Raw genomic sequence first — 20,847 nt, 5'->3', positions numbered from 1 at the left:
TTTAGGGTGAGCAATTTATTTTGCACACAATCACAAAACACGCAGGTCGGAAATCTTAATTCAGAAAGATGATAGAAGTCTGGACATTAAACATCCTTTTGTTGTTATTTTAAAATTCAAGTCACCACTAGGGTGGCTAGGCATGCAAGCACACAAAAGTATTTTGCACAGTGCAGATAACAGAAGGAAAAAACAAAAATCACCAAACCCTAATGCAGCACAACACAATGTGTAAACCCTGCTGTACAGATTGACTCAAAAAGAAAAAGGAAATGCTAACGATTTCTACTGGTTCATACGTTTACAAAATCAGGGAGGAAAGAAATTCAAGATTCAGCAAAGGTGTCCGTTATTCTTCATCCGAAGAGTCTCTCTCAATTGCGTAGGCCATGAAGAATGCGTCTGGTCGTTTCGGGACGAGGGGGTGGCCTGGTCTCACAATCTCAAAGCCCAGAAAGCTGAAGGTACGAAGCAGTGCCGCTGCAACAAGGGGAGTGCAAAAATAAACAAACAAAAACACACCTTCAGAAGGTGGAGCAGCAACTTCCACCAATATAAAAATGATTCTGAAGCAAAAACTGAAAGCAAGGCATTCCTCTAAAAGCTACAGTCAAAGGGATGAGACCAATGGTCACTTAGAAACTAGGATTAAAGCTTTTAATCTCAGTCAACTCAACAACATCACGGGTTTATTACAGTAAAATAATCCAATTACATACTGAACACATTTAGTGAGCTGAAGTCAGAGGAATCGATACACCAGCTATGTCACATGCCTTACCTCGATCATCCCGGTTCTTGTGGAAGCAGATGAAAACATTCTCCACTTGTAGGTGCTCCTCTGCAAACTCTAGCAGGAGGGCAAAGCTGTGCGGGAGAGAACAAGTTACAGCCAGCCCTTTAACACGGCCGTTTCAGTACAAAGCTATCGTATTGTAACTACGCTCTGTATCGGGGGGGGATATAAAAATCAAAAACACAACACAGTTCGTTGTGGTTTACCAAGTGGTTCTTGAATGGCGGGTCTTACAGCTGGCGTGGATACAGACTCTCAACGCTTTGTCTTTTAATAAGATAGTCCATCATTAGATGACATGATCTTATTCTGCATCATACAGGTATCCCATCACCTGTATCGCGATACATATTGTATTGCATCATGACCTGCACCCCCCTCCTCCTCACCTGTCCTTGCTGCCCTCAGGGAGCCCCCCCCCTGGGATTTCGATGTAGACGTTGCTGTTATTGAGCACTGTTCTCCAGCTGATCTTTCTGGAGTCAGTGAGCCTGGACTGGATCTGGAGAATTCTAGTCCTGCTGGTAGAAGGCTCTTCGGTCACGATCAGCCGATTATCCTGAGCAAAACAATACAGGGGACAAAACAGGTAAACCATTAAATGTTTTTCATGATTTCAGCCCAAAAACATTGTTACAGGGATGCAATACAGACTCCAATTGCATATCAGTTTGATCCATTCCTGAACAAGACACACCAGACCTTGTTGCCTACATACCGAGGCTAATCAATCAAGCTTGTATTGATTTGGAATGGAGCGAAACTGCTATGCAACAGGAGTGTTCCTTCCATCCCTGCATTAAGCAGAACACTTAAAATCGCAATCACGGACAGTACGTGAAAAGGAAGCGCACCAGCTTACCGAGTAAACTGTATTAGCTGAAAGATTGTGATCCCGTTGACTGTTCCCTCGCCCACCTGGGATCTTCAGGGGTGGGTGAGGGGCATCAGGAGCACCACTGAGGCCCGGGACGCAGGTTACTACAGCAATTCAGGGAAGCCCTGGAACTGCAGAGACAGAGAGAAAGCAAGTCAAGGGGTCGCAATTCATACCACATACTAGAAAACACACACATTTCATACATACTATATAAATGCATCCTCAAAAACAAGAATAAACAGTTTAAAATGACATTATATAACTGCTATGATCAGTCAAATACCATGAAGCTTTTATAAGAGGCTTTTATTTATATAGATCTCTCTCTAGAGTGTGAAGAAAGAGCAAGCCATCCCTAAAAACCAATACTATCCAAGAGGTGCGAAAAGGTATTCCAAGGTTACAGTTACCAACAATTGACCAAGAGAACAGATCTCAGTTCAAGGAGGCACTCTGATTAGAAGCGAGCAGAGTAGGACTTAGCAAGACGGCAGCGATGAGCAAGGAGAAGGGCTGCAGACATCTTCAAGGGTTACACCCCCAATCAATAAGAATCCTGGAGGAAAGCAACCTGAACACACCAGCTTTCATAGAGTGTGGGTATGGCTGAACCCGGAATCTGCAAAAAGCCATTTATTCCAAAGAACCGTCTTAATTAACAGACTATATAAAATTGCACTTCATAGCGTGTGAAGACCCAGAGATGGAAGTGAAAATCAGACTCCCATAAAGCCATTCCTGGCTTTACTAGGATTAAGACACACCTAAGCTTGCTACCTATACACTGTGACTAATCAAGATCGTAGTAAAACCTGAAACGGGTTTAACTGCTATGCAATAGGAGTCTTATTTCCAGCCCCGAGACCATTTGAAGGAAGCTTCTGGACACAAACAGGAGGGCTAGTTCATGTTGGCGTGTGGGTATTCAAGTCATGAAAAACAACTGCTTCTCAGGCCAAGATCTCGACAGACAGAGGATGCTTCAAAAATCGGACTTTTGTGCTGCGGTTACCAGTCAGTCACAATTCAGACGCAACTCTCTCCTGGATCTGGAATTTAGATACTTGCTCCCATGTGCTGCTCACATTCATTTTTCCAGTTGAAATTAACATGCTAGATATGGAGGACAGGTGTGAGGTAAAGCGTGTGTGTGCGCAGCTGCGTCCTGCCAGTCTGCAAATAGACAGCCATCCCCACCTGGAGCTGTACAACTGCAGGGGAACAGTCTACCATTGTAGGGGTAATAAGCAAGGTTTATTTTAGGTTAGGTTGCATCTCGCAGCACTGACCCACTGTTAATGAAATATTCACCAACAATGCAATATTAAACTAGAACTCATGCATAAGAGATGGAAATAAAATCAAGCTCTTAAACAGTTCAGGCAAAAGAGATTACGTTACAAAGAGGGGATGTAAAGAGCTACCCTGACCGACTTTGCTCCAACTGTCACAGCCTGCTGCCTGACAACACAGTACTGGATGTGCTAGGCAGCATGGCTCCTCCCCTCCCCTGCACCAGATCCACAGCACTCAGCAGTGACGCAACACACCAAGTATGGCAGATGCAGCAGGCAGCCTGGCACGATTTCACAGTCACTCCGCTTATCTCACCAAAAAACTAACCGGCAGCCATTTGCAACAAAAACATATTGAAGGCAGCCGAGTTAATCTTCAACACACACCTGTAAGTCAGCAGCCCTCAATTCTGTTGACAATTACACTAACGCTACAAGATATTAAAACGCATTCATATTAGTTTGACAGACGGCAAGATGCCAGCAACGTCAACCGAGAACACGAAAGCCCTCAGACCCCACCAGGAGGCAGGGTTAGAGACTGAGATAAGGGGGGTTTAGAGGGTCTGGGATAAACATCCCAATTACTTGGGGGTCCTGGACAACATACTAGACACGCAGGGCTGGCTACAAGAATTTAAAAACCTCAAAACACAAGCCAAGATGTTACTGTAGTCTACAAATAGCTCCCTAATTCAGTGCTGTAATCATTTATCCTGCACACCACAGGAGGACCGCAGAAGGAAGATGTTCTGCCCCTGGATAAAGATTCCACTGCTGCGTTTATAAGTAACCTAGTTTAATTGCTAATCCAGTGCATTTTAGACACTAGTTGGATCAGACTGCTGTTCTGGAGGGTATATCAAAAGCAGAACTCAAGTCATGTGGTTGAAAGACAACTATTACACAACTTTCAGCTCAGAGTTCAAGGTTAGGTTAGTGACCAGCCTACAGTTCATAAGTAATCTAGCATCTACGTGTGTATACACACACACACTGGGCAGGCGCTGATCCAAACTTGGCTTCTCCTTACACAGGGATCAAATGTTCAAACCACATCCCTTGGACTACATTTTCCTAAACAAATGGCAAAAGTGAATTACAAATCAAGTGGTGCTGGGCCAGAGTCTTTTTATTTGAACAACGTGTTCCTATAACTGAAGTTATAAAATTAAATGTGGAAGCCAACCAATACATGAACCAGATGTGAAACACATTCTAGTGTACAGAATGGTGTTTGTCCTTCCTTTAGAGACATTGAATTGGGGTACCGGAGTTTATTTTACTGTAATATAACAGGGGTTATTCCAAATTAAATGTTGGTTTACATTAAGGAATGCAAAAACAATTAAGACCTCAAAGTGCTTGTTTAACTCGACAGGAAGTAAGTAGCAGTGACTGCCTCGCCGCTGCGTCATTTTGCTATTTAAACACCAGCATGTTCAATACACAACATCTAGTGTAGCTGGATCAGTTGAATTCTGACCGACTACAAGACACTTGTAAATAGCCTAGAATATAATAGTTTAAAGACGTGTATTTTGTAACATTTGATCTTGGTGTAAGGAATAACTCCGATGAACCACAATGAAGTCAGTCTAGGATATTCCCACCTATCGTCAGCAGCAGGGATAAGGGATAAGGGATTATGTGGCCAACGACTAACAATGACGTATTTTCGTTTGATCGCTCATTTTAACAATACACAGCTTTCAACTCGGTACCGCTACACTACCCACAAACTAATCTCAATTCGCTTTAGGATTAAGAAAAAAAAAATGTTAGAATGCCGTTTCATCAGAAAGGAGTTTCTAGGTTCGTTTATTGAATTAACGAACCCCTCCCCGTGTAAAGCGGTTTTAGGTCCGGGACACACACGGCTGCAATGCGATATAAACGGCATGCGTCACAAGCAGTTCGTGTCATTTGTGTCTTGCACAGGTGTAAATAAGTTACTCTTAAATTAACATGAACGCACTGCGATAGGTTACGCGGCATGCACCGCACCGCAGTGTTACCCAATGCAGCTCGCTCGGTTTTTTTGGGGAATTTCCACTCGATATTTTGGTGCCGTTGCCGTGTTAAGGATCTAGAAGATTCGTCTACTCCCTTACATCACAACATCCAACAACACGAATGCGGTCAGACAACATTAACAGTATGTTATGAACCTTACACACATCAGTGTGGCGTACTTAACCATTGCTAGTAATACCCTGTAGATTCAATAGACACACCACGCCGTATGATGCTTGTATTTAAATGTTATGTAATAACACCGTCTGATAATCCTTACTCCTACGGGCAGCTACAAATGCAAATCGCCAGGATCTATGCGCCGAGATCAATCATTTGGCAGTATTTGATTGAAACGTGACCCGTATTTAAAACATACATGCTCAGCTATTTTTCTGAAAAAGTTAATATTTTCAGTGACGGTAAATCTCTCAGCTTTGTTTATGATAAACAATCCTCCGCTACACGCTACGGCGAGTCTAGTTAAACTAGCGCATGTCTAGCTGACATTCAGTAATAATTTCATAAATAACAGGCCCAAAGCTCAACCACGGCCTAGGATTTCTGTTTATCCCAACATGAACCCTCCCCCACCCGGGGGGAGGGGGGCTAAATCCTCACCCATCCCCCCACCCCAGCCAGCGACTCACCGTCGCGTCCTTACCTTTCATTACGTGATTTGTTACTGGTCATACTAATAAGAGGCATGTTGGTTTTATTTCCTTCCTTTTCTCTGACAAAGCAGTGGCTATTTAATATCCGCTGGAGGTTGGATTTCACCATCCGGCCACTCTCTACTACTGCAGATCCTTCGGGTCTCTCGGTTAGAGCAGAATAATAGAGAGAACGCGTCCACTGCGGACTTTTATAGGTGGGGTGGATCAAGTGGGCGGGGCCAGGCTGGGAAAAGGTAAAGTAAGTGGAGCCGCGAGCCGGCAGACTGCGCTGTTGAAATGCAGAGAGAGGCGTGGCGGAGTCATAATGAGGGGCGTGTCTATGCGAATTAAAGCTTGCGGCAGAGCGATGCCGAAGGAATGAAATAAAAAATTTCCACTCCGAAGAGGCTTGAAGTCGCACCGACGCATTGTGATCTCATTACATCACGTGAGCGCGCACACAGTGCACACGCCTTCACAAAACAACATTTAAAAGCACTTGCGCGCTGGCACGTAACAGCCGCTGAGTAAGACACTCATGCAAGACGCACCATTATGGACCTCAACCACAATAACTGTGCTATTTCAAATATTGTTTGTGGTATATGTGTTCTCTAAACAGCGATATATTGTTGCATTATTATTATTATTATTATTATATTTTTTGTTTTATGAAAAATGAATAACAATATGTATTTAAAAAATCTTAATAATAATAATAATAATAATAATAATAATAATAATACTTTATGGAGCAAAATGAATACATATTTTTGTGTCAGGTACATTAGCTGTTTTTTTTTTTTTTTTTTTTCGATAAAAATTTAACAATAACATCCTACATTTCTCCACTATGGTAAAATGTTCACAAAATTGCTTCATAAAGTATGTCGTAGTTTGTGAATGAATTACAGTCCCAGGTCAGTTTGCGTAAGCTAAGTCTAGTAAACTATCGATGCTGTCAGTGGTGCACATTGCTGTTATTAACAATGTAAACTGCAACTCACAATCTTCAAAAAGGAATGACCAGCACCTCTACCCACCACAGCTGCGTGAGTGAAACACAACGCACTGGTACAGCCAACCAAATGCTTCTGTGTACAGCGCAAGCAGCTTCTCAAATTTCGAGGTTAGGGTCAAATTCTAAATAGCTTTTTCTTTTTCCACCGCTAAAAAAAAAAAAAAAAAAAGTTTAAGTACTTACAGGATACTTCTAAAGGCTTAGTGTTAAAAAAAAAAAAAACATGACCTTTACTCGTATTAAGCTTTTAAATTCAAGGTTGCAGAAACACGCACACGCACACGCACACGCACGCTTCTTGTGTAAGGCAATGTTCTGGCATCAATCATTCTGCGTCACAGCTTTAATCAGAGCTTTGTCAATAACAGAATCCTCTGAAGTGTCCTATTACTCACCCAGTCTGTCAGCTGCAGCGGTTGTTACTGTATGCTAATGAGTGCTGGTACCTCAAGCCGATTGGCTTATGCTCAAAAGGGCTTTCAAGAAATGCATATTGAAGCACCGATCAGCTGGAACTGAATGGAAATACATTACAGAGTCAGTACCTCATTTTCCCCTTCAAGAAATATCTCCCAATGAATTCAATGCAATCCTATATAATGTATCGTACAGGGTGCTGTTAACAACAGGTGTTAGACCTTTGCTACAAAAAACTGTGCCTCACACTACTTTAAAATTGTGTTTAAATGTTATTTATTAATATATTTTATTCAACTCTTTTGTTCCTGGTTGATGCAAGCAGGCCACCAGACCAAAACAAGCGTCTGTATGATGGCTGTGCCCTTGCAGGATTGGCCAATATTCTGCCCCTGCTGTAGGGAGCACCTGTGCCTGCTTGTCAGGCAGACAGCGAGGCTGCGGTGGCTGGCTGTTTCACACAGATCCTCCGTCTCAGGTAGAGATTACCAGCACTGTCACCAAGGTCCGGCGCGGACAGCGGCCTTCTACAAAGGTAGGTGTTCCAGTGGAACGTTATATCATAGTTAGAACCTGTCTGTGTGTCTGTGTTTGTCTGTAACTGCTAAACACTTTTTTTAAAAGTTACTATTTTGCTCCCCCTCCTTCCTTCCCTGTCCCGAGCAAGGCTATTTTTGGCAGTGGTTTCATATTAGTCCAGGCTTTTCAAGCCCAACAGTATATCAGGTTTGACATCTCAGATCGGCCCAGACCGAAAAAAGGTATTCCTCAGCTTTACTGCGCTAGCTTTCAATGTGTCTGTATTGGTTTGCTGTACCAGTTCGGTACTGGAAAATGCTACTTCCTGTCGCTTTAGGACGTGGCAGCCTGCCAGCTCCTCTACAGCCTTCGAAGTTGCTAGACTGTTTTTTAGATTGTGTTTCCCAGGCTAACAAAACAACAGAGACCACAGCAAAACCATACTCCACTGCTCCAGTAAAAACCCAGCTGTATAAATGGATAATTGTATGTAAAAAATAATGTGATATTGTGTAACAATTGTAAGTCACCCTGGATAAGGACATCTGCTAAGAAAAAAATAATAGTAATACATGCTCCCCACCGAGATAATTATAAATCATATTTTAGCTACCAGTTATTCAAGATGTCAAGATAGCATTTCTTGTAGCATAAGAGCACCAGTGCTCAAAACTGTCCCGATTGTGTCATGTTGAGTCAGTGGAGATCTTGCAGCTGCTGTCTGTGCACTGCATGTGTTTAAAATTAGGGAAAAGATTGCTGGAATGTCGCTGCTTCTGCTGTTTATTTTGAGAACAATGTAAAAATTGACCTACAGACAAGCAGGGAATTAACACTGGGACTTGAGTCTGTTTGTGTACCTGTTCTGAAAAGCACCGGGAAGACCTTTTTTAATCTCTACTAAACGCTATACACTGATGCAGACATTAGTTGAAACATTCCTGTGCTTGACTTGGCTTCATATAGATTGATCTGTTTGTGACACTCCGGTCTACTTTGTGAGTATTTTCAATACCATTACCAGAATTCCAACCCAGCTCAAACATTCTGTACTGGCAACCCTAAATTCCTCATTCGCCCTTTAACTAACAAAAATACATATTGCTAACGCACACGCAAATGTCAACAGAATTTGAAGCAAGATGAAGGTGCCGTGACTCCTAGTGCAAGCACTTGGTATTTATTTCACAGGAAACCAAAGAAAGAGCTGGATCTCTCTCTCGAAATGTTTTACTCTGAAGCACTCCAATTTCATTTAGAGGTTTGGAACTGTAAGAAGCCCAGAGGTTTTATTTTTTCTATTAGTTTTAGACTCACAATCGGAGTTCCTTCCTTTCAGGATAAACAAACAAACCAACAAAAAAAATAGCTCATAGCAATCTTCATAAAGCTTTGAACATGTGTTAATTCATACATCATTACGTTTAATAGCATAACCACGTCCTAATCGCTGTTATAACGCTGTGTTATGCAGTGTTGAAAGAAATCTGCTAGGGAGTAGCAGGGCAGCGAGGTCAGTTGGCCGCAAAATATTAACAGTATGTAGCAAGGGGAGATCACTGGAACTATCAATTCAAACTATGCAGTCATATTAACTGCTCCACTTGCAACACTGCAATACTAAAACAAAGAGGTAAATCGACATGCGACAGATCAGAGAGCGCTGCACACAGCAGTCTTGTTCTGAATCCCTGCCTGCTGCACTGTTTGCATGCTCACATGTCAGGGATCACATACAGCTCTGACCAAAAGTTTTGCATCACCTAGAATTTTAGGATTGAGACATAATTATAAAAAAAAAGCATGTGAAAAACTACAAAGCAGGATGGAATTCAGTATGTTAACGTAACATTATTCAGCAGGTTTCGTTTGACTTTATGAAATGTGTTAATTGTATAGGGTGATGCCAAACCTTTGGCCCTAGCTGTACACTGAGCTCACACATCCCAGCCTGCAGCAGCACATGCAGTATTGATTGTTCTTCCTATTATTGTCACATCTGCCTCTCTCTCTATCTAGCACTGAGATGGATGAAAGTACATTTGAGACGTTTGAGGGAGATATAGGTCCTGAGGAGGGTTTGGAGGAGCTGCCAGCGCCGGGGGAGATCCTCCCCAAGACAACAAAACAGCTCCGCAATCAAGGTACCGTACAAGCTAGAGTGACCATCTGCAGATACCCTACCCTCCTGCTGCTCAGGGTTCGAGAGGTCTCAACTACTGGCTGATTTCAGCGTGTCTGTGTGCATTTCATTTGAGTTTTGATTAAATATTTCTGTCTAGATTACAATTTTAGATTACAAATTTGGATTACAATTTTAGATTACAAATTTGGATTACAATTTTAGATTACAATTTTGGATTACAATTTTAGATTATAAATTTGGATTACGATTTTAGATTACAATTTTAGATTACAAATTTGGATTACGATTTTAGATTACAATTTTAGATTTAGTTCTCGGTGTGCCCCAGTCCTTTTCCCTTCTTGGCTTCTGCAAAACGCTAAAAGGAACTGTTCCTGACTCAGTTTTATTTACATGTTTGTATCACCATTCATCTTAGTTTCGTGTACAGTGCCATTCAATATTTTTAGATTGGTTCTACTGTAATCCTCCACTGTATGAATGATCTGCAAGCCAGCAAGCTGTTGTGATGGTGCTGTGGTCCATTATCCCCCTGGTGAGGCTGGCTACGCTGGGTACTCCTGCTTTATCATTTGTGAAAGTTTATTCAGTCGATCTAAACAGCAGCAGCCTCCACACTTCACATTGTTCCTTGACTGGAATTAGAGCACTTTAAAGAACTGATTCTTAAAAAGTTTTCATTTCTGACGCCCCGCCCCTCCCCTCCCCTCCTCCTCCTAGGTGCTCAGATTGCAAAGACAAGCAAAGGCGAGTCTAGTGGGGTATCACGAGTAAGTAACCCTTGTTTTGTTGTTCTCTGTTAATATTTCACAGTTAGATATTGCTTTTCACCGCTGTAAAGTCTTTGCTCAGTTGAGTTTTCAAGGAATTAGACGGCTTTACACCCCCCCTGTGTGGCTTGCCTTATAAAACCCTTAGTGCTGTTCCTCTTCTCTTCTATTAATACCTCAGGTGCTGACTGTAGTTGTTTTTAAGCTGACGCACACACAACAAAGAAGCAGCTTTTTCAAATGCGATTGCATTACTCCGTGCTTTAGGTTCTGCTTTTCAGTAGTCACAAATAACTAAAGCAATAATAACTAAACATTTCTGTAGGCTTTCATACCTGTGATAAAGATGCTCATCTTTGTAGTCCCTCTTTTATTGACTCATGTAAGTGAGGAGACCGCCAGCAAATGATAACCTGCGTTAGCGAATAAACAGCTTTCAGTCAGGGTCAGGGGTCAACTGGACATTTCTTTTTGTGTGACTGTGATCTGATCTGACCTCCAGGAGGTGGAAGGTTTTCAGACAGTAGAGCAAGAGTTGGTCCAAGCTCAAGAGGCGGCGCTGCCCTCGAACCCACATCCTGCCAAAGAGAAAGCAAAGCCAGGTACAGTAAGACTAGGCCAGGGGCGGCCAGCCGTGGTCCTGGAGAGCCACAGTCCTGCAGGTTTTCTGTGTGTCTTTAAATCAATGGCTAAAGACCTGGAAAACATATTAGTGTTGACCAATTAAGAAAATAACTGGTTCAATTAAATAATTGAGAACTCGGGTGGAACGATAAACCAGAAGACCCTGCGGCTCTCCAGGATCAGGGTTGGCCACCCCTAGACTAGGGCATCTACAGCATTCAGCTATATCAGCGGTGGCCAAAGTGGTCCCTTCCAGTCCTGGTCTTTGTTCCAACCCTGTTCTGAACTGAGTAACTGAACCAATTCCACCTCCATCCAGACCCTACAGTAGTTAATTATCTCATATAACCTGTTAGACTTGAAGTAGGACTGTGATTGGACACCCCTGATCTTTATATTTACCATTTAAAAAGCTGTTAGATACCAGTTGTTTCTTAATATCCTTCCTTGTTTCACAAAGCAGACCCTATTTCCCTTATCTAAAAAAAAAGCATTAATGGAAGCTCACTTATCACTTAATAGCTATTAAAAAAGGAAACACTGTATAAACTCTAGTGATCAAATACCATTAAAAAAGCTATTTTAAACTCTATCCTTAACCCCCTCAGGATTTTTTAAAGGGTTCTGCTGTTTCTTATGGAGAAGCCAGAGCTCCCTTTGCAGCAACAATAACAAAACAGGCTTGAACTTATGCAGCAACTTTCACAGCAGAAGCCGCTCCAACGCCTGAAAAAAAAAACAATCAGTCAGTAACAAACTGAACTACTGAAAACACTCCCGGTCTTCCCGCAGCTGTCCCAGAGAAGCCAGCGAGGAAGGCAGAGCCCAGCGCGGAGGGGCCGGTCTGTGCTGAAGAGCCGTCTCCCTGGAACGGGATCACACTGAACCGCTGCCTCGTCGTGGCGACCGTCATCGTGCTGGTCAGCATGGGCTTCCAGACGCTGCAGGGTGAGTGGCAAGGGGGCGGGAGAGGCAACAAGCTGGCATGCTAATCGAAGAGCAAAGGACAAACTGAAAAGCACACACCCACCGAAATCCAAACGGATCTTTCAAATGGAAGTTCCCTTACAAGAATCCAGCAACTATAATTGCATGTAAACTACTATTCTCAAACCTATATATATATATAGAGAGAGAGAGAGAGAGAGAGAGAGAGAGAGAGAGAATTTGAGCGTGTTCATAAATCTGAAACGCATTGTTCAGCTTTTGTTTTCAATGGCTTCATGAATGTGTACTGCGTTTATAAAACGGTCAAGTTCACCTTTAACCTGAGGAATAAGAGGAAGACAAAGGGAAAACAGGCGAGGAGAGGAGCTGTGTTTAGCTGGTGCAATTCTTAGAGTCTGCTCCGCACATCTTTTACAGTCGGAGCTCTGTATCCAGTGTTCAGTGGACCTGGTCAGTTCATAAGTGCGGGGTCCAAGCCTTGAGGTTCTACTGTAGCTAGAGGTTCAAATGGTCGCTTTTCACTCTGATGACCCCCAAGCAGAGAGTGTGTGACACAGCGCCCCCTGTTTTTCAGAGGCCATCACTTCCGATGATGAAGTCAGCGATCCGGAGTCTGATCTTCTGTCCTGGTCCGACAGCAACCCAGTGGAGGACAAGACAGAGCAGGTAAGCGCTAGAAATACTGCCATCCTAAAATGTGTACACCTCATTTTTGCAAACCTCCTTTCTTGTTGGTAGGTGGGTCAAGACATCAACAAATGACAAACCTTTTTTTATTTTTTTTTTTTTTATTTATTTTTTACAATGGTGGTGAAAATTTCCAGACTTTATGTGTGTGTCAGTCTGGTCGAGATTCAATATTTCAATTTCCCTCTAAAATGTTGCAGAGATACTGTGCTCAACAGCATCCACGTGCTGTTCAATCTGATTAGCCCAAGGGGATGATGAGAGCTGTGTAGCCCATCTTCTCTGTACTTTATGCAAAATCCTTTCATGGATTCCATGCACAAAGAGTTGTGCTTGGATGATGCAAAGGATGCATAGATCCCATAAGGAATTTGCAAGATTTTTGAATTTGTGCAAGTTGTACATGAAATACTTCCTTATCCCTGTACCATACATGCGTAGTCCTTGCTTTAAAATTGCACGTGGCCTTGCTTGATCCTAGCACAATCCTTGCATTTTCTTTTTGGTATCGGCACCCATCTCTGTTTCCCTGTCCCACCTCTCAGCCAGAGTCCTCGTTCTTCGGCAGCCTGATGTGGTGGTCCTGGGTCCCGGAGGAAGAGGACTCGGAGGAGGCTGCGGCTGGAGGAAGGAGATCGGAGTCGAGGGGTGCCAGAGCACTAGGGCGCAGAGATCAGGAGCAGGAGGCAGGGGGGAGAGGAAGAGCAGAGAAGCACAGGGTGAGGCGTAGAGCAGAGGGGATCAGGGAGCTCCTGAAGAGCAAAGAGGAGAAGGGGGGTCACGACAAGGCAGGCCGGAAACACGAGGAGAAACCCCCAAAACAGAGGGAGCAAAAGCAGGCAGAGCACAAGCGCAGCGAGCAGAAACGGGACGAGCGCAAACGACGGGAGGACAGCGACGATGACAAGAACAGCGGCTCCAAGGGGAACAGGATGAGTCTCCTCGCAGACAAGGGCATGCCCAAGAAGGAACGTGGTAAATACCAGCTGAAGGGTGGCAAGAGGAACGATTAACAAGAAGGAGGACCTTAAAGTGTTTGCGAGGGGGGTGGGAAATGGCATCGAAGGATTCTTTTTTTTTTAAATGGCAGCGGGGGTGGGGTGGGGTGTGCCTTGGCTAATAGTTTTGACACTTAAATATTGAAATCTTTCTGTAGGAATAATCGCCTGTTTCTAATACTGCGCAGGCTACAGCAGTCTCCTTAAAACCAAATGTAGTTTTAAAAAAATTAATGAAAAGCATTATGAAATAGTACACCACGGCTTGGTATTGAAGGGAGGAGGCAATGGCATCAATCCAAGGATTAACCCATCAAAACTGTGAACAGTACCGATGATTGAGAGAGGAGAGGAGCAGCCGGGAATCATCCACGCATCACTCAACGGGAGCGCAATAAAGGGATCGTGGGAATGCCCTCAGTGAGGGTGCCAAAAAAAATATATACCAGGATGCACATCAAGGGAGCGTCAGACGGTTTGATTGGGAAGAGGCTGCTTGTGTGAATAAGTGTGAAATCCACTGACTAGGAATACAAAATGATATTTAGTTAACGTGAACAATGAAACACTTGTTGCAAAGAGACAGTGTACCTTTTACCTCCTGTGTCTGTATTTGTGAAGCTGCTGTTGAACTAATAAAAACCAGATGCGTGACCACATTGCTTTTTTTAATCAAAGTATTCATTTATTTTTCTGCTGCACGCCACGGCTTAAAACGCTCATTAATACAGAACACAAAGAAATGTTAAGCCTAGTAAAAACATGTGACAAGGCAATTACACAATACCCCGTTCATAAAGCAAGGACTCCTGTTTCTGAGATGTTTCTATTTCTTCAGTGTTCTCTGTTGCAGAATCGCCACGGCTGCAAAGATAATACTGTATCCACGGCCAGCAGCAAAATGTGCCCACGTTCAATACTGAATGGTTTTGAGAAACAGAAAACCTGCAGTATTGATCACATGTCATTTATATATGTATATTTATATAATATTCATTACAGCAAAAGCAAAGTGTTATTGTTAAAAAAAAAGAACTTCAATGTTTTCATCTGGTTACATACAATGATCACACAAATATAAATATTAAACACAGATGTAGAAAATAGTACCGTGTGTGTATGACTGGGTATGTGTGTGCTTGGGTTATATTATGTATTGCTTTGTATGCGGATGTGTGTACAACCTTCTGTGTGAATGAAACAGACCTATCATCCAGACTATTGACAATCTAGTTCTAGATCATACAATATAATTTAACAAGTAGGCTAATGTCTAATACGAATTGCTGGAGCTCCTACTGGGTGTACGATTTAGCTCATTTATTTGTGAGTGTGAGAGAGCAGATTTTAAACAGGGTGCTACCGGCAGCCGCACTTCACAGCGATCATGTTGGGCTTGTCTGAGACTTTGAACCCGTAAACTGTGATCTCTGTCACCTGTACTTCTCTGTACATCACGGGGACGCAGCAGGGTGCCCTCTCCAGGCCGGGGCCCCTCTCGTGCTGGCGCAGCAGCAGCACCGCGTGGTTGTTGTGCTCATACCGGTCGCTGTCAGCGAGCGGAAAGCGGCAGTGGCCCTGGCAGTTACCGATGGACAGGTCTTTGGGCTGCAGGATGTGTTTGTACTCGAGCAGGCTGACGGAGAGCTCACGCAGCCCGCAGTCCGTGTGGTGCTCCTGGCTGCGGTCCTGGCGGGTCGGTTTCTGTCTCTGCCCTCGCTGATCCCAGGCGGACAGCACCGTCTGCAGGGCTTTGAGTAAGAGCAGGGAGTGGTACTGCCTCTGCCGCGGGTTTGCAGGCGTCTCTTCTGGGGGCACGCCTACAAGAACATCCCAGGAAATGCAATGTGAATGCAAAACAAGCAATACCCAGCTTTTACAGCATATAAGAAAGGGTTAGGTCCAGAATTCTCTTCATTTGTAGTTGTGTGTCACAGACATATGTAAAGGAGGCAAGATCAGACAAAGTGTATTGTTAGTAAGGGCCAGCGCCATCTAGTGCACAGCTAGTGTATTGCCAGCAAAACAAAATGGAAACTTAATCAAAAGTGTCAGATCGTCAAAAAGTTCTGAATTGAGTGAAATATGCACCATTAAGAATTGTTGCAAACAGAATAAAAAAGGCTAGTGGGGGCTCTTTTAAAAATGCACCACACAATAAGAACAGTGATAACGGCACAGTATCGGTACCTCGTCCCTGTGTCAGGTGGAAGCATCCTCGCAGCAGCCTCTGCAGCTGGGGCAGGCCCCCGTGGTTCTGGAGCTCCATCTGCCGCTGGATTTGGGCGACGGTGTCGGTGAGCCGGGTGTTCAGCAGGTCCAGCAGGTCTGCCTCCAGCACCAGCTCCACTCTGTGGCCCCGCAGATCCTCGAGGCGGCGTGGGAAGCGGAACAGCGTGGGGGCGTGGGATTCGAGCAGCTGCCGGAGCAGAGCCACGTCCTCGGAGGAGGCGTTGAGGTACCCGTGCGGGAGGGACTGCAGGCTGTCGAGGTCCACATGCAGCTGCAGGGGGGGCCCCTCGTTTTCACCACGCAGCATGGCGCTCAGGAAACCCTTCAGCTCTTTGAGGAACTCGTAGGTGGAGTCCCAGTGATGCGGGGGGGGGAATGCTCAGAGAGTCCTGCCGGCTGGGATACACAGGCAATTTTCAATGACAAAATACATAGCCCAATATGATTGATATTTACAGCAGTAACCAAAGTGGTGATGATAAGCGCTGTTATGCGATACTGTATATTGATCCAAAGCGGCAGATCACTAGATGGCATTGACTCTTACTCTTAGAAAAAATATATAGCCTCTATGACGCCAGCTGTTGTGTGGTATTTACATGTACTGGGTGGGTACACGGGTACTAAATGATCTTCAAGGAATGCCACATCAGCACCCACCTGTCCGTTTGTCCGTCCACCAGGACCAGCAGTGTTGGGCTCATCCTTGTGTTGCACTCCTTATCCTCCCCAATCAGGAACTGCTGCAGAGAGCCTGGGGAAGGAATTCTGAGTTGCACACTGAAGTACAGTGCACTATGTACACATTGTATGGGGTCTTCTGGGGGTAACCCTGGCTTGTAAAGTGAATAGTCACTCGCTAGCCTATTGCATTAACATGTTCCAGGTCAGGGACACTCCTGGCACATTATTATCTGCCAGCTATACTCCATGTACACTAGGACAGTATGGGACAGTTCAGGCTTCTCAACTCGCACCGCAGTGCATTCTGGTACGTGTAGTCCTGCAGGTAAAATGTACCAGAATGCACTGCAATGCGAGTTGAAAAGCCTGAACTGTCCCAAACTGTCCTTGTGTACATGGAGTCATATGGTAACTCTAACTATACAGAGCTGCTATAATCCTTTGGGGTCGCTTACAGGGGTATCAGTAATATACAGTTGGCATACAGTTAAGTAACTTTTAAAGGGTGACAGCAATATATTATTATTTCTTTACTTAGCAGACACCTTTATCCAAGTCTATATAATATATTTATATATAATAGAGTTCAAATCTCTGCCCACTGTAAAAGAGAGGGAAGGGAGTCTGGGGTGTGGGGCAGAGGGGGGAGGGCGACTAACAGTTACACACTGACCTCAGGAGAGAGAGAGAGAACAGGGAGGGGTGTGGGGTTCATCTGTGTCAGCGCTGTGGATCCCCAGGTGGACTCTGAGAGACAGAACAGGGAGGGGTGTGGGGTTCACCTGTGTCAGCGCTGTGGATCCCCAGGTGGACTCTGAGAGAGAGAACAGGGAGGGGTGTGGGGTTCACCTGTGTCAGCGCTGTGGATCCCCAGGTGGACTCTGAGAGATAGAACAGGGAGGGGTGTGGGGTTCACCTGTGTCAGCGCTGTGGATCCCCAGGTGGACTCTGAGAGAGAGAACAGGGAGGGGTGTGGGGTTCACCTGTGTCAGCGCTGTGGATCCCCAGGTGGACTCTGAGAGAGAGAACAGGGAGGGGTGTGGGGTTCACCTGTGTCAGCGCTGTGGATCCCCAGGTGGACTCTGAGAGAGAGAACAGGGAGGGGTGTGGGGTTCACCTGTGTCAGCGCTGTGGATCCCCAGGTGAACTCTGAGAGAGAGAACAGGGAGGGGTGTGGGGTTCACCTGTGTCAGCGCTGTGGATCCCCAGGTGGACTCTGAGAGAGAGAACAGGGAGGGGTGTGGGGTTCACCTGTGTCAGCGCTGTGGATCCCCAGGTGGACTCTGAGAGAGAGAACAGGGAGGGGTGTGGGGTTCACCTGTGTCAGCGCTGTGGATCCCCAGGTGGACTCTGAGAGAGAGAACAGGGAGGGGTGTGGGGTTCACCTGTGTCAGCGCTGTGGATCCCCAGGTGGACTCTGTAAACAGGATGCCCGTGAGTGGAGTTTTCCAGCAGCCCCTCTGCATCCAGGACGAGGTATCGGGTGTCCGGAGAGAAACAGGCCGTCTTGGGAATCAGACACAGAGAGTGAAGCAGCAACACGGCAGACAGCAGTAAATACCGGGTAGTTTCAGAGTCATTCTCAGCTGCTGTTGTTGGTCTGAGACAGTGCTCTGTTGGCAGCACGTGCGCTGACCTGTCCTGGAACACTACACTCAGTTCAGGGGTGTGCAATCCCAGTCCTGCCATTCCACTCCTGTTTTAACAGGTAAACTTGATATAATTAACTACTTCAGGGTCTGGATGGAGGTTTAATTGGTTACATTAAAAGATTTAGAACAGGGTTGGAACAAAAACCAGGACTGGAAGGGCCAACTTGGGACACCCCTGCTCCAGTTCCACACACTGTATAACTCAGTGGTCAAAGCTGGTCCTTCCACTTCTGGTTTTTGTTTCAACCCATCCAAACCCTGAAGTAGTTCATTATTTAATTGTACCCACTAAATCTGGAGTGGAATGGACCTCCATGGTGTAACTGGAGTAGCAGGGCTTGGGTTAATGAATGCTGATATTGTGTTTCAGTTACTGTGGATACTGTTGTATAAGGCAAGATGTTTCTGCTAGCTAGCAGCACTGACCCGCAGTGCCTAAAAGTTATCTCGCCCACCTGGTTGTGTCGGCTGGGGGATTCCGTTGCAAAGGAGATGCTCAGCCCCTCCACCCCTCTCTCTGCCTCGCTCAGGGTGGACCTATAGGGATAGAAGACCAGGGCGGAGGTCAGCTGGTCCTGTAGTGGGCGCCAGTGAGCAGGCACGCCGAACTCCAGGTGCAGCCCCTGATCCTCCCAACGCTCTGTCACAAAAAAAAAATCAAACAACAGCTCATATATAAGACCAGGGGCCTGCATCCGAATAAAAACTCCCCAACGCTGAAGACAGGTGTGAATGCAAAGCCAAGAGGATTATTAATCTACATTACTATAAACCAGCATGGTAAACTGGCAAAGTTCCAGCTCACCTCCAGAATATCTTTCTCTTCTTCAGACCCGTTTGAATTCACAGCAGCAGACAGTCGGGATGTTTTACAGAGGGAGTTGAAATTGATCAGTCTGGTTTCCGTTAACCTTTTTTATTCATAAACTGGATTTGCTGCTGGCTGATACCTGTAATGGTCTGCTCTGCACGGTTTGGATTATGTGGTTTTATTTGACTTATTTCTCAACTGGTTTGTTAACTGGTTCAATAAAGGACTGGGCTTGATTGGAGTTGTGCCAGTAACACTGATAAGAGCCTGAGATTAAAGCACTATAATTAGATCTAAGATCTCCTGGCATCCCTTTCAATGACCCCCTTGTCGCTTTTAGTTTGATAGCATTGTCACAATGCTGCTGCCTACTATGCGTTGTATACTGTATTGGCGCATATAGTTTAGTCCTCATGTCCTACTTCATGACTCAACTTTCTATAGATTCAAGATTACCTTCATATTTTTTTACTTTTTATTAAATTATATTATTATTTTTCTTTTAATTTACACTGGATTTGAAAGGATTATGGAGTGGATGCCAAAAACAATGAATTTGGACATTCAAAATGCATGCCCGTGCTGGAATGAAATGAAATGCCTTTATTTCACATCAAAGCAAATACAAATATTAACATTCGAATCAAAATATACTTCTTGCAAAAGAAACGAGTGACAAAATAACTTGCAACAAAAACATATTTTGTCCTTGCCTTGTCTGGGCTGCAGTGTGTGCAGCTTGCTTCCCTCTCTGGGGTTCTGCAGATGAGCAGCCAGGTCCTTCAGGGAGGAAAGCAGGTGGCTGGGGGCTGCAGGACAGAGCCCGAACTGGGACAAGCTCCCTTCTCCCTTCCTCCAGGACTGGCGCAGGTCTGACAAGAACTCCCTCTCATGCTTCCAGGTGATTCCCAAAACCTCACCCCAGGACTCCAGACGGCAATCCTGGCCAACAGGGTCGTTCGTAACCCCGAGGGACTGCCTGGGGCTCCCCTGAGAGGAGTCGTCCCCCCCCAAACTCATCTTCTCCCCCACTTCTAAACCGACAACCCCTGGTTCCCTTTCTCCGGCATTCTTTCCGAAAGGATTCCTGAAGCCTGCTCCTCCTGTCGAGAGGTTCGAATCCGCTCTGGGGACCTGGTCACTCGGCTCATAGCCTGAAACATCAGCCCTGTCCGGCAAACACAAGCAAGGTTGAAGCAGGATGAAGCCAAGCAGTGCACCCCACATCCCAGCTCTGCTTTCCATGGAGCTCACTATCCGCTCACAGATTTACATGCAACTGCACTGTCTGGGACTGTAGGGCTGGGTTTTATTTTTGTTGCTTTTGTTTCTTAAAGGGGGAAAAAAAAATAGGGAGTTTGTGGGCTGCAAGGCGACGGAACAACAGGTGGCCTTGAGTGTACAGAAAATAAAAAAAAAATGTAAGAACAGGAGATAGGATTCTCAGAGTGCTTGCCAAAAAGGCAGGGGCTCGGACAAGGCTTGCTGTGAATCTGTGCAGATGGGAATGAACAGGGTATTTTTAGACGTGCATCTGTCTCTCGCGCTGATAAAGGGCTGTGTTGTTTTTACGACAGGAGCAAGGAGTAAGAAATGCATTTTCAAACACAATAATAATAATGTCTGGCTGTACAGACGGTTTCTCTTTTTCTGCTTGGGTCCCATCGCTGTCCGACAGTAAGGTGCAGTGAGTGC

General features: G+C 44.9%; 3 protein-coding genes across 5 annotated transcripts; 1 reads left to right on the top strand and 2 right to left on the bottom strand.

The window, feature by feature from the left end:
• On the bottom strand, window positions 1-5,832 carry LOC117401526 (ornithine decarboxylase antizyme 1-like). The gene is given in 6 exon segments (XM_034002299.3): window positions 1-480; window positions 782-867; window positions 1,186-1,355; window positions 1,659-1,745; window positions 1,747-1,804; window positions 5,652-5,832. Coding segments are annotated over 6 exon segments (651 nt in total). The 5' UTR covers window positions 5,771-5,832; the 3' UTR covers window positions 1-349.
• A 1,512-nt stretch (window positions 5,833-7,344) lies between these two features.
• Window positions 7,345-14,427, top strand: LOC117401378 (junctional sarcoplasmic reticulum protein 1-like). 3 transcript variants are annotated; one of them, XM_034916098.2, is made up of 8 exons: window positions 7,345-7,616; window positions 7,749-7,842; window positions 9,620-9,744; window positions 10,467-10,516; window positions 11,019-11,118; window positions 11,933-12,088; window positions 12,663-12,754; window positions 13,321-14,427. In XM_034916098.2, the coding sequence occupies exons 3-8, from the start codon at window positions 9,627-9,629 to the stop codon at window positions 13,786-13,788; spliced, it is 984 nt and encodes a 327-aa protein (XP_034771989.2). In that variant the 5' UTR covers window positions 7,345-7,616; window positions 7,749-7,842; window positions 9,620-9,626; the 3' UTR covers window positions 13,789-14,427. The 3 variants fall into 3 exon arrangements, with proteins under 3 accessions (XP_034771989.2, XP_034771990.2, XP_034771988.2); XM_034916097.2 differs by lacking the exon at window positions 7,749-7,842 and having other exon boundaries at window positions 7,351-7,616; XM_034916099.2 differs by lacking the exons at window positions 7,749-7,842; window positions 10,467-10,516; window positions 11,019-11,118 and having other exon boundaries at window positions 7,347-7,616.
• A 59-nt stretch (window positions 14,428-14,486) lies between these two features.
• On the bottom strand, window positions 14,487-20,841 carry LOC117401371 (muellerian-inhibiting factor-like). The gene is given in 7 exon segments (XM_059014130.1): window positions 14,487-15,593; window positions 15,964-16,378; window positions 16,380-16,401; window positions 16,666-16,759; window positions 18,075-18,195; window positions 18,797-18,981; window positions 19,866-20,841. Coding segments are annotated over 7 exon segments (1,830 nt in total). The 5' UTR covers window positions 20,398-20,841; the 3' UTR covers window positions 14,487-15,132.
• Between the last annotated feature and the right edge of the window lie 6 nt (window positions 20,842-20,847).

The sequence above is a fragment of the Acipenser ruthenus genome, chromosome 47, assembly GCF_902713425.1.
Source record: "Acipenser ruthenus chromosome 47, fAciRut3.2 maternal haplotype, whole genome shotgun sequence".
NCBI classification, from domain to species: Eukaryota; Metazoa; Chordata; class Actinopteri; order Acipenseriformes; family Acipenseridae; genus Acipenser; species Acipenser ruthenus.
This window is presented reverse-complemented; position numbering and strand designations above follow the sequence as displayed.

Excerpts from the sequence above, each read along its gene's own strand:
- LOC117401378 (XM_034916098.2), top strand. The coding sequence starts at position 9,627 with ATGGATGAAAGTACATTTGAGACGTTTGAGGGAGATATAGGTCCTGAG. Across the intron at positions 9,745-10,466 it reads AAAACAGCTCCGCAATCAAG|GTGCTCAGATTGCAAAGACA; the intron begins GTACCGTACAAG and ends TCCTCCTCCTAG. Across the intron at positions 12,755-13,320 it reads TGGAGGACAAGACAGAGCAG|CCAGAGTCCTCGTTCTTCGG; the intron begins GTAAGCGCTAGA and ends CCCACCTCTCAG.